At 38.5% G+C, this 21,951-nt stretch overlaps 1 protein-coding gene across 1 annotated transcript in view; it reads left to right on the top strand.

Moving 5' to 3' along the window:
- Positions 1-3,831: 3,831 nt before the first annotated feature.
- Positions 3,832-21,951, top strand: part of LOC136853333 (kinesin-like protein KIF19) — a 123,106-nt gene continuing 104,986 nt past the window's right edge. The window contains 2 exon segments of the mRNA XM_067128695.1: positions 3,832-4,641; positions 14,887-14,967. Coding sequence (XP_066984796.1) covers positions 4,546-4,641; positions 14,887-14,967 — 177 coding nt within the window. The 5' untranslated portion in view covers positions 3,832-4,545.

Below are 21,951 nucleotides of genomic sequence, written 5' to 3'. Positions count from 1 at the left end.
CATTTTGTTCCTGGGAAGGTATTGTTTGTTTGTTTGCTTCTCTACTGGTGGGGATTTTTCTTTCATGCAGTTTACAGATATTTGAATATCTATTATGGCTAGAAAGTTTCCTCTCTGCATCTTCTTTCGTTGATCGAAATTCTATACGGATGTGCTTAGTACCAAGGCCGAGAGAGACATGGTCTCCCCAGTCGCCTCCCGCCTGGGGTAATTACTAATTACGTAGTTGATGACGCATCTTAGAGATAACTCCTCATTACGGCAATTCACCTGCTGACGCAGTAAGGAGGTAGACAAAGGCAGACAAAGCTGTGACTACGTGGGGGATTTTGGGGGGGAAGTGAGCAGACCTTTTCTTTCTCTTGGCTTGCCTGTTTCTGCCATCATGACTTCCTATTCATAAAGCTAATTTTGATGTTGGACTGTGATTGGTTCGAGTTTTTTTTTTTTTTACATACCGTAACAGCTAATCATTGATTGCTTTCATTAGCCACATATTTCTTTAGTCTCACACCGGTCCTCTTTGCTTTGTCCTTGCTTGACTGTAGGCATTACTAAAGGTTCTTTGCAGCGTCCCTTCGGCCCCTAGCTGCAACCCCGTTCGTTCCTTTTACTGTACCTCCATCCATATCTTTCTTCCATCTCGCTGTCCACCTTCTCCTAACAATTATTTCAAAGTCCAATTGCTTTGAGGTTTTCCTCCTGTTACACCTTTCAAACCTACCTACTCTCAGTTTCCTTTCCAGCGCTGAATGACCTCATAGGTCCCAGTGCTTGGCCTTTGGCCTAAACTCCATATTCCATTCCATTGGGGGATATTTTACACTTATCATTCCCAAATACAAAGGTCATCGACCCCTTTCTATATCGGCATAATAGCCGCCCCCCCCTGGATCAGCTGAGAAAAGATTGCGGTGATAAATAAACATTATGAAATAGTGTCACTGAAGATGGAAAGGGCTTATTATTGCAATAAGTCAGCTGGCATTGCGTGTGCGAGGGGTCGCTGACTTTGTATCAGGGAGAAAGCAACTGTACTTTGTGTAAAGTGTGGGAGTTTTACTGTAACAGACAGATAATACAAGGTGACTCTGTATGTGGGAGGTTCACTGTAACAAACAGATGACTCTATAGGTTAGAAAAGAATGGTTCTTCTATCGTTTGAAAAGTGCGTTGCATTTCCAAGGGTCAGGGACATTGTGACATTAGCAGACGACTGCTCTAGCTGAGCTAGAGAAGGTTGTGCTTCATTATTAAAGGTAAAAAGTTGAGTGTATCTTAGTTTAACCAGACCACTGAGCTGATTAACGGCTCTCCTAGGGCTGGCCCGAAGGATTAGACTTATTGTACGTGGCTAAGAGCCAATTGGTTACCTAGCAACGGGACCTACAGCTTATTGTGGAATCCGAACCACATTATACCGAGAAATGAATTTCTATCACCAGAAGTAAATTCCTCTAATTCTTCATTGGCCGGCCAGAGACTCAAACTTGGGCCTGGCAGAGTGCTAGCCGAGAAATCTACCGACTCGTCCAACGATGAACTATTATCTAAGGTAAAACAGCATTGTTGCTGCACTGATTTAGCTGAGTTGCTGTGAAAAATGAGCCTGTTGCTTATCGGTCCGTCATTAGTTATTATTCACATCTTACCTTTGGTTCCCACATGGGGTTAGTGCCGTTATCGCACCTCACGCGGTGCACTGTAGGCATTACTTAAGGTTCTTTCATTCTTTTTTTTACTGTACCTCCATTCATATTCTCTCTCTTCCATCTTGTTATCCACCCTCTCTAACAATTGATTCATAGTGCAACTGCTTTGAGGTTTTCCTCCTGTTACACCTTTCATACCTTTTACTGTCAATTTCCGTTTCAGCGCTGAATGACCTCGTAGGTCCCAGTGCTTGGGCTCTGGCCTAAATTCTGTGTTCAGTTCTATTTTCAGATATTCGTGAAATAGATATGAAAGATCCTGTATGTATCCTGTGGTCCAGGTTTTAAGCAAATGCAGTCAGGTTTATATAGCAATATATATATATATATATATATATATGTATATATATATATATAATTATATATATATATATATATATATATATATATATATATATATATATATATATATATATATATATATATGTTACAGTCAACACGCGTAATCAGTCATTACGCGTAATGACCTGAAATTTCAGTCATCACGCGTAATGCACTTAGGGACATTTGATCCCCCAGGAGCTAGTACTAAACATTTATGAAATACATTTTGACCCCAGGGACTAGCATTAAACCCGGCGAAACAGTGTAGGTGACTCACTGTTTCGCCGTGTTTAGTACTAGCTCCTGGGGGGATCAAATGTCCCCTAAGTGCATTATGCGTGATGACTGAAATTTCAGTCATTACGCGTAATGACTGATTACGCATGTTGACTGTAACATATATATATATATATATATATATATATATATTATATATATATATATATATATATATATATATATATATATATATATATATATATATATATATATATATATACACAGTATATTTTATACAGTCTATATACGAGTATGTACTGTACTGTATATAAGGCTCAAGTGAAACGTGAGTGGATATTCCCGTAGAGTTTTTCAACTTTAGTTCTGCTTCCTTTTTCAATGTAATGGCAAAACATTTTTCCATTTGAAGAGAAGTCCTCGCCCTTATACATACATGCAAACAATTATATTTATACAAATATATGTATGTATGTCTGTATATACAGTATACAAGCATTAAGCTACAAACGTCCTTTAATATCCAATTCGCTCTGCCTCGGAAATGATATATTTTCATATATGTTACCCGAAGGGGGATTTTTTAGTTGATGATAAGTTCGTCGTCTCGTGGGCTCGAACCACGGATGTAATAAAATTCATTCATATATACAGTATATATATATATATATATATATATATATATATATATATATATATATATATATATATATATATATATATATATATCCTTATACTCCCAACCCTCTAGTACATCGCACTAACTTTTTTTAATGTTGTAGGCACAGTCTAGCATTGCTAGTTGATTTTCAGATATAACAAACGGTCAGAATAAAACTAAACGTTTATCAATGTACCTCAGCAACTTCCCAGTATTGTAGTAATCCTTAAACCCACATTGCATCGAAGACAATTTCCAGTGACAGTCATAAATCCTGTTATCCCGTACCCTTGAAACCGGTGCGCTTGACGCTCGTCCTGTGATCAAGGGTAATAAATGGTATTGTTATAGAGAATGGGCGTTCGATTTCCTCCGCACATGTATTCGCCCGATTTCTGTTCACCCGAACGTGAATCTGATCTCTGGCGTTCTCTGTCATCAGTTTAAATTGGAAAATTGTACCTGGGACTCGGGCAGATTGATGTAGGGCGGAGCTTATTCAGCTATTTCGTTGATTTATAGACCTATCGGCGTGCAGTGAGAGACGGAGAACAACTGTTTCCAAATATTTAGTTCTCTGTATTTTGAAGTTTTGTTTTACAGCAAATATTTATAAATGGAGTCCCTCGCCTGAGCTGTCGTGTCCAGGGAAAATTGAAGTGTTGGTGATAAATATTAAGCGAGTGTACGTAGCGTATGCGAATGCTCGTACGTCACTGAGTGCGTGGTCCCAGGTTCCTAAGGGTTCGGTCACCCGGCCAACAGCGCACCTGTTTTCTGTTGTGGTTGTGGCGGCTGCTAGGGGTCGCCGCTTCGCCCCCCCCCCTCTCTCTCTCTCTCTCTCTCTCTCTCTCTCTCTCTCTCTCTCTCTCTCTCTCTCTGCCCTCCAGTGAACCAGTCGGGCTGCACCTTTGACACGCACAGCACGTCCCGCTCTCGCTTTCTCGCTGAAGTAGTTTGATTCAACATGTGATTTCTTTTGCGCATTTGGTTAGTTTCCGCCCCCCCCCCCTTCATCACGGCCGCATGAAGGACGGAAATTTGTGGCCGCAGCAACCTCCAGGTTAAATGTCGGTGCCTTGCAATCTGCGATTTATTCTTCGCGAAGCAAATCAACTTCCAGATTTCAACTAGCACTAGACCTATAGAGAGGCCCGTTGATCTCAAACCACGTGTTTCCCGTACGTCTCGCCAGTTTTCCCCTCGTGTCCCCTCGCCCCAAATGATGTCCTCAGATTGGATATGTAGTTCGCACGCTTTTACATAACCCACATTCCTCTACAAGATATAAACCAGACACCTGCGGAGAGCTAGGCAGATGTTCGCCTAGGGCGACCCTCGCACCTCCCGGTGAAAGTGTTCCTCGGAAGGTCAAGCCTTGACAGCAGGTGTTTCGCCCGGTGACACATTTGAGTCCTAAACTGTGATAGCGAAGATGTGATTGCCGTTCGGTTGTGCAGTGTTCTGGAATGCGCGCGTAATATGGAGACTTCACGAGAGGACACTTCCGAAAGGGAATTGATAGAAGACGACGCCGCCGCCAGTCAAGAGTGAATTGGATTATTTTTTTTTTAATATTCGAGCCGATCCGACCGAGAGAAGTTCGTAAAGATGGCGGGACCGAAGCGGAACGAAGAGAAGAAGAAGGAGGAGAAGAAAGAGGAGAAGAATGACGATAACGACAAGTCGTCATCCGAAAGGCTGATGGTGAGGTTTTGCTGTTTCCGTATATAGTTACAGGTCGCTTCTGTTACCATGTATAATATAGACCTATATATATATATATATATATATATATATATATATATATATATATATATATATATATATATATATTTATCGTATATACTATGTATTTTTAATAGCCACAATGACCTCTTGACCTCACGATTTTATTTTTTCACACGCTTTGGATACGCTTGTCTCCCTACTAAGCCTAATAAGACCCAAATGAAGAGACATGCGGCCGTGACAGGGTTCGAACTCTTACCCGATACGTCAGATTGAGATTAACCTTAGCCACTTGACCACAGAGGAGGATACAAGTGTATCCCAGTTCATATATATATATATATATATATATATATATATATATATATATATATATATATATATATATATATATATATATTGAACATCTGCACTAGCATGGTCATGCATACATTCCTTTGGATTACGACGTCTCTTAGCGGAGAGATTAGCCTCAGTCACGAACCGGGGGTTGCGTAACCCAAATAGTTGATTGGAAAATGAAACGTGAAGTTTGCACACGGCATATATGGGTCCTGCAGATACCGGATCGCGAAGCATTTTGGAGTGTCAGAACCAAGGGTCAGAACGACGGAGATTTAACGAAAAGTATAAATCTCTCGTGGTGGGAGACTAATCGGTCATGGCATACCAGGTTTTCCTTATTTTTACCCAGTTGAATTTGTTAAGACAGGTTAAATACATTATTAAGTAGAAATATAAGATGTAAATGATAGTTTTTAGCAAGACGTATGAAATTCAACCACAGAGTTATAGTACTCAGGAGAAACTATGAAGGCAGGTCTGAACAGGGGGTTAGTGTCGTCAGTGCACCTCACGCGGTGCGCTGTAGGCATTACTTGAGGTTCTTTGCAGCGTCCCTTCGGCCCCTGGCTGCAGTCCCTGTCATTCCTTTCACTGAACCTCCGTTTATATTCACTTTCTTCCATCTGATTTTCCACCTTCTCTTAAATGTTACACCTTTCAAACCTTTTTACTCCCAAGTCCTCCTTCAGCGCTGAATGGCCTCGTATGTCCCAGCGCGTGGCCTTTGGCCTAAATTTTATATTCCATTCCATTCCACATAAAGGCAGGTGTTAGGTTATACAGTAGAAATGCTAAAAAAAGCAGTTGAGTTTAAATGTTAAATTCCTCGATAAAAAAAATGTTAATGCCTTCACTTTGACTTTTACCAGATTTTCACATTGAGCAGAATTTCACCCATCTTTCGGAAAACTTGACGAGACTTATGTCCGTCAAGATTTAAGTAATTGAACGACTGGTAGTGCAATCGTAATGTGGCTGTTCTCGCATTCTGAGACAAGCTTAGTTTTATTCCGTGCGGCCGAAAATAAAATGAACCGTTGAACAATTTTTATTTTTTAGTTGTTTATTTATTTATTTTTTTTTTTTTGGAGGGTGTGTTTGTGCAGAGTTCCTTGTTTCATTAAGTATGGTTGCAGTGAACGTTGATAATCAGTTCCGTGCTAAAATCCTAGAATCTCTATATGAGTGTGTGTGTAAAGAATTTTTTTGTGTCTGAGTGTGAGAATATTTCCGACCCTTGAAAGATATTCTCACATAGGCTAATCCTTTAATGGGTCTTTGATTCCGTGCTAAAATCCTAGATCTCTATATGAGTGTGTGTGTGTTTAAAGAATTTTTGTATGTGTCTGAATGTGAGAATATTTCCGATCCTTGAAAGAGATTCTCACATAATCCTGAGATAAATTGGACGCCTGACATATCATTTCCATCTTTCTGTCACGCAATTAAACCCTTCGTCTTCCCAGGTTTTTATTTTTTTCTGCCATTCTCCTAGGCAGGATGAAAGTCGGGTTTTTAGAATTAGTATGAAGGAACTTTTTGTACTTCTCAAAGTTTTTTGTGAACTTTAGGTTCATTAATGTATTGTTTTACTTAAACCGTTGCTGATAGGCTGATAGTGAGGACTGGTCTATTTTAGCTGTCGTAAGTGGCAGCTCAATTCGATAGATATGTATTTAAAGAGATGGAATAGATTGTTTTTGTATTTTCCTCATTAGTATTGTGGGTTTTGGCAGCGTCATTGTCAGCGTCATTGTCACTGGCGTGGATTGGTTTGAATCTCTCCCTGAAGGATTTTCTTAATTTATTCTGCGCTCGGATTCATAGTATTTAGTGGTAATTGTATCCAGATCAGGAAATTGAAAATCAGAGAGGCCGTTGTACCTATTGAAATGTAGTCCATATATAGCCTATGTGCGTTTGTGTGTTCATATACAGAAAAACGAAACAGCCACTGTTACATTCAGTCTTTAACTGTGTGTGTGTGTGTGTTTGTTTGGCGTGAGGTTGCTATATATTTATTCTGAAAGTGCATGACAGCTTGAAGTTATACACCTGTCCACATGTATTTCATCAGTCAGATTGAAAATACCTTTGTTTATTTACTCGTTGTTAACATTAAATAAAACATTACACGCGTCACGGCCCAACCTCCACTCAGGAACACTAATCCTCCCCCTCCCCCTCCCCCCAATGCCCCTGGGCTGGGCTGGGCTGGAACTCGTGTACCCGCCTGCGGCCTTCTGCAGCAGCGTCACGAAGCCCTCAGGCATAATGTTAGGGAGTAATCTCCACCTGCAAATCCAACGGCTGCAGGATATCAAGTTGAAACGACATAACAAGACTCTATTATTCAAGTTGTTTCATCGAAGATGATGAAATAGGTCACGAACGGTTATGCAAACGTGGTAAACAGGGCCTTTTGCGGCGTTGCTGCTCGTCAGTCATTTCAGATTTCGACAGATTCGTGCCATGAAGGCTGGGGATTATCCCGACGCATGCAATGTCCCGTTATTCACCTGATCAATAATAGTTTATTGCGAGGAATGAGATGAATCGTAGGAATGTTGCCTCGTCTCCAAGAAACGGTCAAGTTATTGGTCTTGCATTGTGAATAAATTGTTCTTGAATGTGTTCTGAGTTTCTGATACGACAGAGTGTGATTTATGGCACCTGTCAGTATGATTTGCTTTTTTACATTGTTGTAGGCCTAACGGTGCAAGATTAGGATTCGTAGCTTTATTAGAAAAATTTGCCATTTACTGATTAACCTGTTTCTCTCTTGTAATGCTTAAGAGTCAACTTAGTTTTAGATCTCATTGGGGTTTTATGGGGTTTTATATCTCATTGGGTTTTTTGATTAGTTTTACCTGTTGGTTTAATAGCATTTTTTTGATTAGTTTTAAATCTCATTACAGTAGGTTCTAGTGCCACTGGGGTTTTATATCTGCCCTTTTATTTTTTCCAACTCTAGTGCCAACCCTTTCTGTCTTTTTCCAATTCAGTTTTGTCTTTTGCATCGAGTCAGGTTATGAGTTGATGCTAAAGCCACTTTCCATGACTTGAGATTGTTCTTGGCTAGTCAATAAATCTGTTTACAGCAGTGGTTCTCAACCTTTTTATTACCACGCCCCCTGTAAGGGTTGGTCCTTCCCTCCACGCCCCCCTTGCATCTATGAGTAAAATTCCCTCCCAGATTTAAAGAAAAATAAAAGAGAATGAATTAGTGAGATACTTGACACTGCTTCTTAGCGACTCTTGTTAAGAGAATAACGAATATAATTAGAGAATTTTTAATTTTTCCCTAGGGCTCGCGCCCGCCTTAGGAAATTGCTGACGTCCCCGACGCGCCCCCCAGGTTAAGAACCACTGGTTTACAGTGTCCTGTAGTAACCATCCTGTTATCAAAAGGATCTTATTGATGACTTCGACGGGATCAGGTATTCTGCGTTGCATAGAATCTAACTTCGTCTTATTTATTTATCTATCTATCTATTGTGTTCATTTTTGTGGTCACCTATGCGGTTTGTCTGCTGCGAGAAATCCCTGTGATTATTTCCACTTCGCTTTCTGATTTCTACGTTTGTGAGAGTCTTGCAAGACGTATTTATATGTTTTCTGTGCAGCATCAGTTAAAGGCCTTGTCATTCCCCCTTCAGAAAGGCTTGTCTATAATGAAAAAAAACCTTATCTATGGTGCATCACCATATTGTGACCGGAAATAATGAGTAAAAAGCCACAATAATGTAAGTGAGAGATTGTATTTTTCGAAAATACACAAAAGGGTTAAAAAAAAGCTTCCCCCCCCTTTTTTTTTACCCTTTTTTGTATTTTGGAAAAATACAGTCTCTCATTTACATCATTGTTATGGCTTTTTACTCCTTAAAAACCTTACAGTATGTCTTAGTGGTCGTTTTGTGTGTAGGTTATTTAGCATAAGCCACCTTTAACCAATCCACGAGTATTTCGTGGACGATGTTAGCCCAGAGACCCATCATTTGGACTACCCCTTTCTGCCTTCTGTTCCAGGTAGGGAGGGGTGGGGTGGCTAATGCCGTCATTGCATCTCACGCGGTGCACTGTAGGCATTACTCGAGGTTCGTTGCAGCTTCCGATCTGCCCCTAGCTGCAACCCCTTTCATTCCTTTTACTGCACCTCCAGAGGTTCTTTGCAGCTTCCGTTCTACCCCTAGCTGCAACCCCTTTCATTCCTTTTACTGTACCTCCATTCATATTATATTTCTTCCATCTTTCTTTCCACCCTCTCCTAACGTTTGTTTCATAGTGCAGCTACGAGGTTTTCCTCCCGTTACACCCTTCGAACTTTCTCCTGTCAGTTTCCGTTTCAGTGCTGGAGGACCTCATAGGTCCCAGTGCTTGGCCTTTGGCCAAAATCCTACATTCAATTCAACGACCGAGGCGGCCTGAAAATGGGACGTACAAGATTTAGGTGGTAAAAGGGAGGCCCGTGTCTGAGGGGCACTCTGAACTGGGGGCTCGGGAGCGCCTCGTATGTATTCTCGGTTACCATGACGAGAAAGGCCGCCGGTCCTCTGGTCGTGGTGGCCTTGCCTGACGGCGGGGTAGCAAGAAACGGCGATTATAATGAGCGTGGCGTGACTGCTCTCCGCTGTTAATCCAACCGCCTTCTATCATGACGGCGCTGTTCTCCTCCGCTGCTAATCGCGAGGACTTAAGATTTTATGACCCGCATATATCTCATGGGCGTTCGTCTTTTGGGCGTTTTTTTTTTATACAGAAATTGGTAGGTTAGCTACTGGGTTTGGGAGGTAAAGAATGTGCTGTCGGTGAAGGAAAGCAAGGCTACTTTAGTATCTCCTGATTCATGTATTAATGAGTAATATATGGAGTATTTATGTATACCTGAATCACGAAAATATGGAACGTGATGAATATATAATAAAGACAGAATCCACGAAGAAAGAGAAACACTTGAGTGCCGTGAGGCCTTTCGACTGTCGTCCTTTACTTTAGACAAAATCCACGAAGGGAAGAGAAGCACTGGAGTGCTGCGAGGCCTTTCGACTGTCGTCCTTTCCTTCGTTATGCAGTATTCCTTTCAGAAGGGAGGCTACCCTCATTTCCTTCGTATGTTGGTGGACACTATTTTTTTGAGGCAAATTAATGCAAAAAAATGGACATAAAATTAACCCACAGGGAATCAGTAGACCCACCTCTTGGAAGCGGAAAAACGATAGAAATCATGAAAGGTTGAACCAGGGAGAGAATTCCATTTGAGATCTTTTAGAAGCAGAGCGAAAAGATGCAAGCTTCGAAATGGTTGATGCAGGTTTGAGAAAGCTGTTGAAAGTGACTTTAATGAAATAAGGATGGTAATTAGGAGGCTGAAGGAATGATAAGACAGCAGGAGTTGGTCTGATTGTAAGGGAGATTTTTCGGTGGAGTGGCGTTGTGGGATTGAGTGGCTGACCAGGGCTTATAAGGTACATCTGGAATGGGGCCAGTTTAAAAAAAAAAATGTAATGCCCCGTAGGAGGGTAGTGCCGTCAGTGCATCTCACGCGGTGCACTGTTGGCATTAGCTTAGGTTCATTGCAGCGTTCCTTCGGTCCCTAGCTGCGACCCCTTTCATTCCTTTTACTGTACCTCCATTCATATTCTCTTTCTTCCATCTTCCTTTCCAACCTCTCGTAACATTTGAGGCTTTCCTCCTGTTTGCACCTTTCAGACCTTTCTACTCCCAATTTCCGTTTCAGCGCTGAATGACCTCATAGGTCCCAGGGCTTGGCTTTTGGCCTAAACTCTATATTCCATTCCACTTCCTTTGTATAGTGATAGAGGTAATAGAGGTGATTGTAAGGATAACAGTGAATAACATTGCTTGATGTTCCAAGCAAGGTGTACAGTATGATGTCTTTTTATATAGAAAAAGGAAGACAAGTGACTGAGGGATTAGTAAGGAAAGAGTAGGATTAAATCAGTTGTATGAGAACGTTGAGAGGAAATGATAACGCTGATCTTGCCTTACGTATAAGTAGAGAAACCATGAGTGGAAGAGAGGCAGTGTGGATGATGTGGTATATATATATATTATATATAAATATATATATATATATATATATATATATATATATATATATATATATATATATATATATATATATATATATATATATATATATATATATATATATATATATATATACAGAAATATTATTAGATACTTGGTAGAATATGTGCCTTTGTTCACAGAAGCAAGACGGACGTGACAGCTTAAGAGAAGTGAAAGTTAAGTTAGTTACGAAATTATGACAAGGAAGTAAAATGGAAAAATTATATATATATATATATATATATATATATATATATATATATATATATATATATATATATATACTGTATATATTGTAGGATACTTGAGATTGAGGACTGTTTGTCATAGAAAGCTTGTAATTTTTTTGAGTAAATATCTCCATGAGATACCATCCATTTTGAATGAGGTCCTGTTGGTAATTGTACTAAATTGTACTAATGCACAGAACAATTTTGAATTGTGATAAAGTTAAAGTATATATATATATATATATATATAATATATATATATATATATATATATTAATATGTATATTTATATATATATATATATATATATATATATATATATATATATATATATATATATGATTAGAATGGGGATTCATTATCAGGTAATTGATGTTGATGACGCAATTCAATGTTTTCGAAGAAATTACTTTCCTTTCTCCAAGCTTGATGTCACTCCCGACCTCAAGCAGAGAACATTCATAGCAACATACCAATTGGAACATTGCCTTTTGAAATTGGCTTCAAGCAGAAATTGCCTTTGCAGTCATGAAAGTTTATATAGCATTATTCACGAGTGTTTTTATAGAAGGCGAAGAGTGAGTTTTGAAATACCCGGATTGGTCGTTTGCATTGTGACGTTCCGGTGCTGAAAATTTATTGCCCTGTGGCACGATTCTTGTGAATATGCTGTTTGACAAATTGGCTGCTTGTCTGACCAGTATACTTGTTTACAGTTTTTCTCGTAATGTATATGTGCATATGTATGTATATATATATATATATATATATATATATATACCTCACGGGGTACACTGTAGGCACTACTAAAGGTTCTTTGCAGCGTCCCTTCGGCCCCCAGGTGCAACGCCTGTCATTCCTTTTTACTGTACCTCCGTCCATATTAACTTCCTTCCATCTTGCTATCCACCCTCTCCTGACAACCATTTCACAGTGCATCTGCGAGGTCTTCCTCCTGTTACACCTTTCAAACTTTTCTACTCTCAATTTCCTTTCCAGCGCTAAATGACCTCATAGGTCCCAGTGCTTGGCCTTTGGCCTAAAATCTTATGTTCCATTCCATTCCAGAGAACGGATGTGCGAGTAATTAAGCCTCTTTTCACGCTGGTCAGTTTTTCAAGAAAAGGTGATTATCCTTGACACGGGCCTAATTAACCTAAATGTTTCGTATAAGGAAGTAATTACGGCGTGGCATGCGAGATCAACAACGCTGCGAAATTAAGCGCAAATCTTCAGAGCTGGAAGAGGAAAGAGAAATTGGTTTAAAAAGTTTGTGACTTGTTGCTGAAACTCCTTGAGAAAACCAGGGACATCCCTCCTAGGGGGTCTGTGCCGTCAGTGCCCCTAGCTGCTTCAACCCCTTTCATTCCTTTTTACTGTGCCTCCGTTCATATTCTCTTGCTTCCATCTGACTTTCCTCAACCCTCTCCTAACAGTTGTTTCATAGTGCAACTGCTTTGAGGTTTTCCTCCTGTTAACCTTTCAAGCCATGTACTGTCAGTTTCCGTTTCGGCGCTGAATGGCCTCGTAGATCCCAGTGCTGGGCCTTTGGCCTAAATTCTGTATTCAGTTCAATTCCTCTTCATATACTATTATTGATTTATAAAAGGGACCGTGGGATTCTCGTTGCGGAAGTTTATACTCTAAGATTAAAATACTCATCCTACAGTTTGGTCTTGTTGACATTAGTGCACTTGCCCAAAACTGAGTCAAGATGGCTTTCTCCGAACCAAGTAGGATAATTTACTACAGAATTATTATTATTATTATTATTATTATTATTATTATTATTATTATTATTATTATTATTAAATGAAACCTATTCACATGGAACAAGCACAACAAAGGGGCCACTGACTTGAAATTCTTCAAGCATCCAAAGAATGTTGGTTTCAACCTCCCACCGCAGCAGACGCCCTTTAACACTGCGGTAGTAACTGATCACGATGCAGAGCCAGTGATTTTCATCTCCCTGGGGGAGACGCGAACCCCCCTTGCGACATCTGAGAGGCAATCCACGACTACAAACCACTATACCAGCGGAGCGGAACGGGAGAAGAAAGTGTATTGATATGACCGCACTGTCTAATGTGTCCATTAGTCTTATAGGAAGGGCATCGATTTGCGCCGAAGTGGTGTGGAACAGAATGAGAGATGAAGTAGGTAATTATAGAATGATAGACGAGAGCCACCATGAAGTAGGTAATAATAGCATGGTAGACGAGGGTTGGTGGCACTGATTGTCTCGCGTCATTAACTGGGAAGACGCGCAGTTATAGTTGAACTTGAAAAATTGTAGCTGTTGGTTAATTAATTTCTGGATCATTGATATGTATGCATATGTATGTATTTTATGTATATATGTATATCAGTACTATATATATGTATATATACATATATATATAATATATATATACATATATATATGCATAAAAATACATATATATATAAATATATATATATACATATAATAATAATAATAATAATAATATAATAATAATAATAATAATAATAATATATAATAATAATAATATATAATAAAAACAAATCACTTTAGCACCATACACCGATAGATATAAGATAGAAGCAATCAACGCGCAATCACGCGTGGGACAGAAATAAATTTCTGACTCACACCGGGATCGACTCCGGGTCTTTCAATTGAAAGGCAAGGCCGCTGCCAACTGACCCACACAATCGAAAGACCTGGGTTCGATCCCGGTGTGAGTTGGAATTTTATCACCGAGACATGAAGGATTGATCGCGTCAATTATTTAGGTGAAAAGGACCAGTCGTAACATTGTAACTCCTATTAGTGAATTTCGTTTTCTATAAAGCAAGTAGTATATAATTTGCGTCCGTCGTAATTTTCCGTAATTCGCTTGAGCATTATAGGGTGTCATGATACGTAATTCTTCTCTGAAATTTTCCACTAAATACATAAGTATGGAACATGGAATACATTATCTCAAATTATATATATATATATGTATATATATATATATATATATATATATATATATATATATATATATATATATATATTTTATATATATATATATATATTTTATTATATTTTATATATATACACGGAGAGAGAGAGCATTTATATTTATATACATACATACATACATATATGTATGTATGTATATATATATATATATATATATATATATATATATATATATATATATATATATATATATGTATGTTGTGTGAGCTGATTTGCAAGTAAGTTTCTGTCACTTCCTATACCTTGAACAATTTGTGGATATACTTTGCATTCTATGATCTTTCATACCCACTTATTTTACATGAGCAAGTCTAGATGTTCAGCATAAATCTCTGTCTCTCATTGTAAGAAAATAGGTATTCTCCATATGTATACGTATATATATACGTATGTATATATATATATTTATTTATTTATTTTTCAGCTGTTTCTCAGCAACCAGTATTACTGGGACAGTTTTCCCACACTCGTTCCAGAAACAGCGAGACTGATATTTGATGCCTGTTTTTAACTCTTTCCTCTGTGTTTCCTTCCCGGAAGGTTGCGGTCCGCATCCGGCCTCTGAAGAGCGAGGAGAAGGCCAAGGGGTCCTTCCGAATCACTCAGCCGATTGATAACAAAGTGAGTAGACGTTGCATTAATATATATATGTATGTATATATATCTATTTATATTTATATGTATATAGATTATATATATGAATATAAATATATATATATGATGTGTATGTATATATATATATATATATATATATATATATATATATATATATATATATAATTTTTTGGTTCATTTCACCCTTAAAATGTTGGCCTAAGTTCACATTAATTCTGTTAAACATTTGCTCGTTCATTTTCATATTTAATATATAAAAAGTATATATATACATACATACATATATAATTATTCATTTGAATATCCTCTCATTATCTCATTTAATTCATTATTCCACATATTTATTCGTCCATTCATCCAGTTACATTCCATCATTCATTTATCGTTCAGAAGTATTTGTTTTCTTATGATTATTGAAATACTCCTTTTCTCACGCACGTATTTATATTAATCTAGGAATTTGTGATGATAATTTCAAAGTAATCGTTGACTTTCATAAATGTTCCCTTTCCAGACGATTAATTTTTCTTGAATTCTTTGTTTTACTGCCGTGGTACCGTGCTAGGTGTATTTATGAGAGAGAGAGAGAGAGAGAGAGAGAGAGAGAGAGAGAGAGAGAGAGAGAGAGAGAGGATAACAGTTAACGAGAGAAGAAAAATGATTGAATAGCCTATTGTGTATTCGTGAGAGAGAGTGGGGATTAAAATAACAATTAACGAGAGAAGAAAAATTTTTGAATAGCATTTTAAGTATTTATGAGGGAGAGAGGCAAAATAGCAATTGACGAGAGAAGAAAAATGATTGATTTGCCTATTAAGTATTCATGATTAAACAGAATTTTAAACAGAATTCGTAAGAAATTTTCAGAAGCCGAACGATTCCACACGAAACCACTGCTTTTACACAGCACATAATATATAATATAATCTCCACACGAACGAGCCGATTAAAATCAGAGGACCTAGCATTGTTTTAGTGCACCAGACCCTGAATTATATGTTTATAGTAACGCCAGGGGAGCGAACGCCAGAGATGTAAGCGAGGCTATTTCTAGGCGTTGGTACGACGCTTGGCGTTCAAGGCTGCTAGCTGGAGAATGACGAGTATAAGTATAAAGGAATTAGCACAGCCTTAAAAGGAGTAAAACTATAAAGGAGAATAACTAGAAAGGAATTAGTATAGCTGTAAAAGAATTAGAGAATAGAACAGATATTACATAAAGGGTCACACAACGAAGGAAAAGGGTGAGAACAGAGGAGATATATAAACAAATAATTAAGAATTGGGAATGGTGAAACTTGCAATAAAAGGGGAATTGATCGAGGATAAGTTAGCCTGTCAACCTAGCTGCATCTCCCTTTCATTCATTTTACTGTACCTCCATCCATATTATCTTTCTTCCATCTTGCTGTCCACCCTCTCTCCTAACAATTATTTCGTAGTGCAACTGCTTTGAGGTTTTCCTCCTGTTGCACCTTTCAGACCTACCTACTCTCAATTTCCTTTCCAGAGCTGAAGGACCTCATAGGTCCCAGTGCTTGGCCTTTGGCCTAAGCTCTACATTCCATTCCAATGAAAATAAGAAGAAAAGTGAGAAGATAGGTCGGATAGGTAAGCCCCTCCCCAAAAAAAAAAAAAAAGAATAGGTCAGATAGGTTAAGACCCCCACAAAAAAAGAAAGAGCAGGTCAGAAAAAAAAAAAAAGAAAGAATAGGTCAGATAGGTAAGACCCCCACCAAAAAAAGGAAAGAGCAGGTCAGATAGGTAAGACCCCTCCCACCCCCCAAAAAAAAGAAAGAATAGGTCAGATAGGTAAGACCCCCGAAAAAAAAAATAGGTCAGAGAAGGTAAGACCAATAAAGACCCAGAGAAGTAAGACCCCACCAAAAAAATTGAAGAAAACAGGTCAGATAGGTAAAAAAAGGAATAAATGGCCAGTCTTGATTGGCCCTCAACTTCGCGGTTGTACGTGCGTGAGTCTTTGTACCCGAAAGTTGTCGGAGCTACTGGCAACAGTGTCATGTGACCAGCACAAAAGAACACTTGCTTGTGTAGCCATGGAAGCACGGGGCCTGCAATATTGATCAACTTGCAAAGGGTACTTGCCACTTGATCAGGCCTGCTTAGTTTATTTTTATGGATTTAGTAGAATTTATAGCACCATTTTTTAGGTTGAATGTTCCAATCGCGGAAGAGGGTTACTTGCCGCTTCATAAGGGCTACTTAGTTTATTTTTATAAATCTTATTACATTTTTGTTCCGTTTTAGCTAAATGCTCCAGTTTCCGTGAATTAATACCTTTATAGATGTACATTTTATATTAGTGTTTTTGCACTTGCAGACGTTGTTTTCCGCTGTTCCTGCCATGCTGCACCTGCCCTTGTTGTTTTCCTAAAGATTTTGATTTCATAAAGAGGTGATCAACTTCCCATCAGTGTTTATGTCACAGGTATGACCTGAGTCGTTGTACCTTTCAGTTTTCAGTAAAAGAAAACTATTGTGCCGGCTTTGTCTGTCCGTCCGCATTTTATTCTGTTCGCCCTCAGATCTTAAAAACTACCGAGGCTAGAGGGCTGCAAATTGGTATGTTGATCATCCACCCTCCAATCATCAAACATACCAAATTGCAGCCCTCTAACCTCAGTAGTTTTCAGTTTAATTAAGGTTAAAGTTAGCCATAATCGTCCTTCTGGCAACGACATAGTATAGGCCACCACTGAGCCGTGTTAAAGTTTCATGGGCCGCGGGTCATACAGCATTATACCGAGACCACCTAAAGATAAATCTGTTTTCGGTGGCCTTGATTATACTCTGTAACGGCTGAACAGAAAACTCGATTGCGCCGAAGAAACCTTGGCGCAATTTTTTACTTGTGCCAATGATTTATTCTGTGCGGCGATTTTGATTAAATATTACTAACCGGTAAGAACAATCTCTCCTTCAATTCCCAGAGGACGTAAAATTAGGTCACCGATATATACTGTACTAGGAAACTGTATCCACTAGTCAGCTTTGAATGTTATTACTCTTTCAGTAGAATGTGTTTTAACCCAGTCGCTATGACATTTGAGCGTCTAGAAGCACGTGGTCACTTTTCTTTCGTTTAGAAATATTTATTTTATCTTTATATGAAGGTTTGGAAGCCTTATATTTTGTTGAAGATTGAAAGTCTTGTATTTTGTTAAAGATTGGGAGCTTTATGTTTTGTTAAAGATTGCAGTCTTTATATTTCGGTAAAGATTGGAAGTCTTATATTATGTTAGATACTGGAAGCTGTATATTTTGTTGAAGATTGGAAGCCTTACATTTTGTTAAAGATTGGAATTTTTATATTTTGTTAAAGATTGGAAGCTTTATATTTTGTCAAAGACTGGAACCCTTATATTTAGTTACAGATTGGAAGCCATATATTTTGTTAAAGATGGGAAGCTTTATATTTTGTTAGAGACTGGAAGTCTTATATTTTGTTAAAGATTGGAAGTCTTATATTTTGTTACAGATTGGAAGCCTTATATTTCGTTAATAAAGACTAGAAGTCTTATATTTTGTTAATTGATAAATAAGATTATTTTGTTAAAGATTATAAGTCTTATATTTGTTACAGATTGTGAATATGTTGTCGTTAATAAAGACTAGAAGTCTTATATTTTGTTAAATAAATAAGATTAGGCAAATATAATTACAAAGTCTAATTTCTAAAGTAACAGGCAGTATCAAAGACGAGAATATCATAAGGCTCGGGAGAGGGACCTTCCCTTCGTCAAATACTTTGGAAGAGGCAAATATAATGCCGTAAGTCTAATTAGCTAAAGTAACAGGCAGTATCAAAGACGAGAATATCACTAGAGTCACATTTCACGATTCCTTCTCAAATAACCTTGGGGTTATATGATAGAAAAGAAATGCTATTGGTAATTCACGCTAACTTAAGCGTCGTTCTTTGGGTTTCTTCAGCCCATTTTGCTTCACACGCACTTATTTTTTTTTTTTCTTTTAAGCGTTTGGAATTGAGAGGTCAAGATGTAAGGTAAAATCCAAGGTTCGGTTTCTTGCAGGGTATAATTGCTCCGTAGGTCGTAGCATTGATACTTGTCACGCAGATTAGAGCTGAAGTTGTTATTGCAGACTTTTAATTAAGAACTTTTAAGGGCATCGATTGGTAGGGTATGTTACTTCTCAGTGATGGTGCAGTACTTAGTATATACCACATATATCATAATGCTTTTGGGATTTGGTACTCAACATATACCACATATATCATGATACTTTTGGAATTTAGTACTCAACATATACCTCATATGTCATAATGCTTTTGGGATTTAGTATTCAACATATGCCACATATATCATAATGCTTTTGGGATTTAGCACTCAACAAATATCACATATATCATAATGCTTTTGGGATTTAGTACTCAACATATACCACATATATCATAATGCTTACGGGATTTAGTACTCAACATATACCACATACATCATTATGCTTATGGGATTTAGCACACAACATATACCACATATATCATAATGCTTTTGCACGCGGTGTACTGTAGGCATAACTTGAAGGTTCTTTGCAGCGTCACTTCGGCCCCTAGCTGCAACCCCTTTCATTCTTTTTACTGTACCTCCATTCATATTCTCTTTCTTCCATCTTACTGTCCACCCTCTCCTGACAGTTGAGACCACTCTTAATATCATATCTGAGATAAGTAGAAATACTGCTATGAAAATGTCTCATTCTTCTTTATACAGGTGTAAATGTTTTACCCATTTTCTCTCTCTCTCTCTCTCTCTCTCTCTCTCTCTCTCTCTCTCTCTCTCTCTCTCTCTCTCTCTCTCTCAGTGAAAGCAGCCATTTACGTAAGTTCTCCCTTCATCCATAATGACCTCCACTTGTCGCACTGCGAAACTCAATAATTATCAGTCCCTTAAAACAACTCCAGAATATCTGGTGAATTTCTTTTGCTTTTGGTTTATAGGACCGGATCTTTTTCGTGTGGTTTTCATGTAATTCAGTAAGTATTTATTTCACATGAATACTTTGGTTGCGGAGAACTCTAGGTGTCATCATGTACAGCACTCGTACACACACACATACACATATATATGTGTATATATAGATGTATATAATGTGTATATATATGACGTCTTTTTGTAGAGAGGGGGGAAAAACTAATCCCCACTTTTACAGATCGTTGTTTTTCATTCTGATATTTTAAAGATTCATATACGTCAAATGTTATATTGGGTTATTGTTATTAGTTTTACGATTTTCTTTAATCTTATGCATTTGCTCGACAATCCTCTGTGTAACAATCAGACCTCTTATCGTAGATAAACCTGACAATCCTTCACTATCTTGACGTGACCTTTGGCTTATATCGATCCAACGTTACTGAAGAGACTGTTATTGTCATGCATGACCTGCTCATAAACAAAACATGACCTCATATCGTTTCTAAATGACTATAGGCCTTATCCCATGTAAGGTCACCTTGAAATGTTTATTGAATAGCCCGAGGGCACGGAAGCATTAGGCTCTCCAGACCTGTGTGTATATTTTTAGCAACTAGTTATCAAGCACGCTGGCACTCAGTCACGTGTTCCAGGTGCACTGTAGGCATTACTTAAGGTTCATTGCAGCGTCCCTTCGGCCCCTTGCTGCGACCCCATTCATTCACTTTACTGTACCTCCGTTCATATTCTCTTTCTTTCTTTCCTAACTATTGTTTCATAATGCAACTGCTTTGAGGTTTTCCTCCTGTTATACCTTTCAAACCTTTTTGCTTTCAATTTCCCCTTCATCGCTGAATGACCTCTTAGGTCACAGCGCTTGGCCTTTGGCCTAAATTCCTGTATTCCAATTCCAAATCCTGTTCCAGGTTTTCTACTAAAATTAGCCATTGACAAACACAGTGATACAGAGGCGAAGCTGTTGAGCCGTTCCATGTTGTGACGCCAGTTTGAGCAGCCGTAATCAATCAATCAGTCAAGCTGTTTCAGGCCAATGACATCATCTACGGAATAATCGCAACTCATGAAACTCTTATTCTCCCTTCCCGTAGGGGGGTAATGCCGTTAGTACACCTCACGGGGTGCACTGCAGGCATTACTAAAGGTTCTTTGCACCGTCCCCTTCCTTAGGCCCCTAGCTGCAACCCCTTTCACTCCTTTTACTGTACCTCCTTCCATATTATCTTTCTTCCATCTTGCTGCCCACCCTCTCGTACAATTGATTCATAGTGCAACTGCTTTGAGGTTTTCCTCCTGTTACACCTTTCGAACCTACCTGCTCAAAGTATCCTTTGCAGAGCAGGATGACCTCATAGGTCCCAGTGGTTGGCATTTGGCCTTAACTCCATATTCCATTCCATTCCATTCTTTCCCCTGACTCGTAGGCGTCGGTGCTCCTGTCATGATTGTCTTCGTAGTTGCATGATCGTGAATAATGGATTTGCGTATATGCCTTTAGTCTCTCTCTCTCTCTCTCTCTCTCTCTCTCTCTCTCTCTCTCTCTCTCTCTCTCTCTCTCTCTCTGTGTGTGTGTGTGTGTGTGTGTGGCCGTTTCTCCCCTGCATCTAACGGGGATTTTTTGTATAACAGTTTAAGTTACTCGTCTGTTGGGACCTCTCTCTCTCTCTCTCTCTCTCTCTCTCTCTCTCTCTCTCTCTCTCTCTCTCTCTCTCTCTCTCTCAGGAAGCCATCGTCAACAAAAATTAGTATCCATAGCAACAACATAAAAACAACTAACCAAATTTAATTACCACGAATTAGATTGTGAATTATGAATTGTGCAGTTATTTGTGTATTTAATTAATTAAATTATGCGGTAGATGCGTCTTTAAGGATTATTTAAATGGCATTTTTTTTTGTCGTGCTAAAGAATGAAGTGACTGGATTTGAGGATGCATGTTAGTGCATACGTTCGTGAGAGCTGCTGCATATTTGATATTCCTTTATGTGTATGCAAGGGGGCTGAACATAAATCGTA

This window comes from Macrobrachium rosenbergii, chromosome 27 (genome assembly GCF_040412425.1).
Source record: "Macrobrachium rosenbergii isolate ZJJX-2024 chromosome 27, ASM4041242v1, whole genome shotgun sequence".
In the NCBI taxonomy this organism is placed as follows: domain Eukaryota; kingdom Metazoa; phylum Arthropoda; class Malacostraca; order Decapoda; family Palaemonidae; genus Macrobrachium; species Macrobrachium rosenbergii.
The sequence above is the reverse complement of the archived record's forward strand: the minus strand, read 5'-3'. Positions and strand labels throughout refer to the sequence as shown.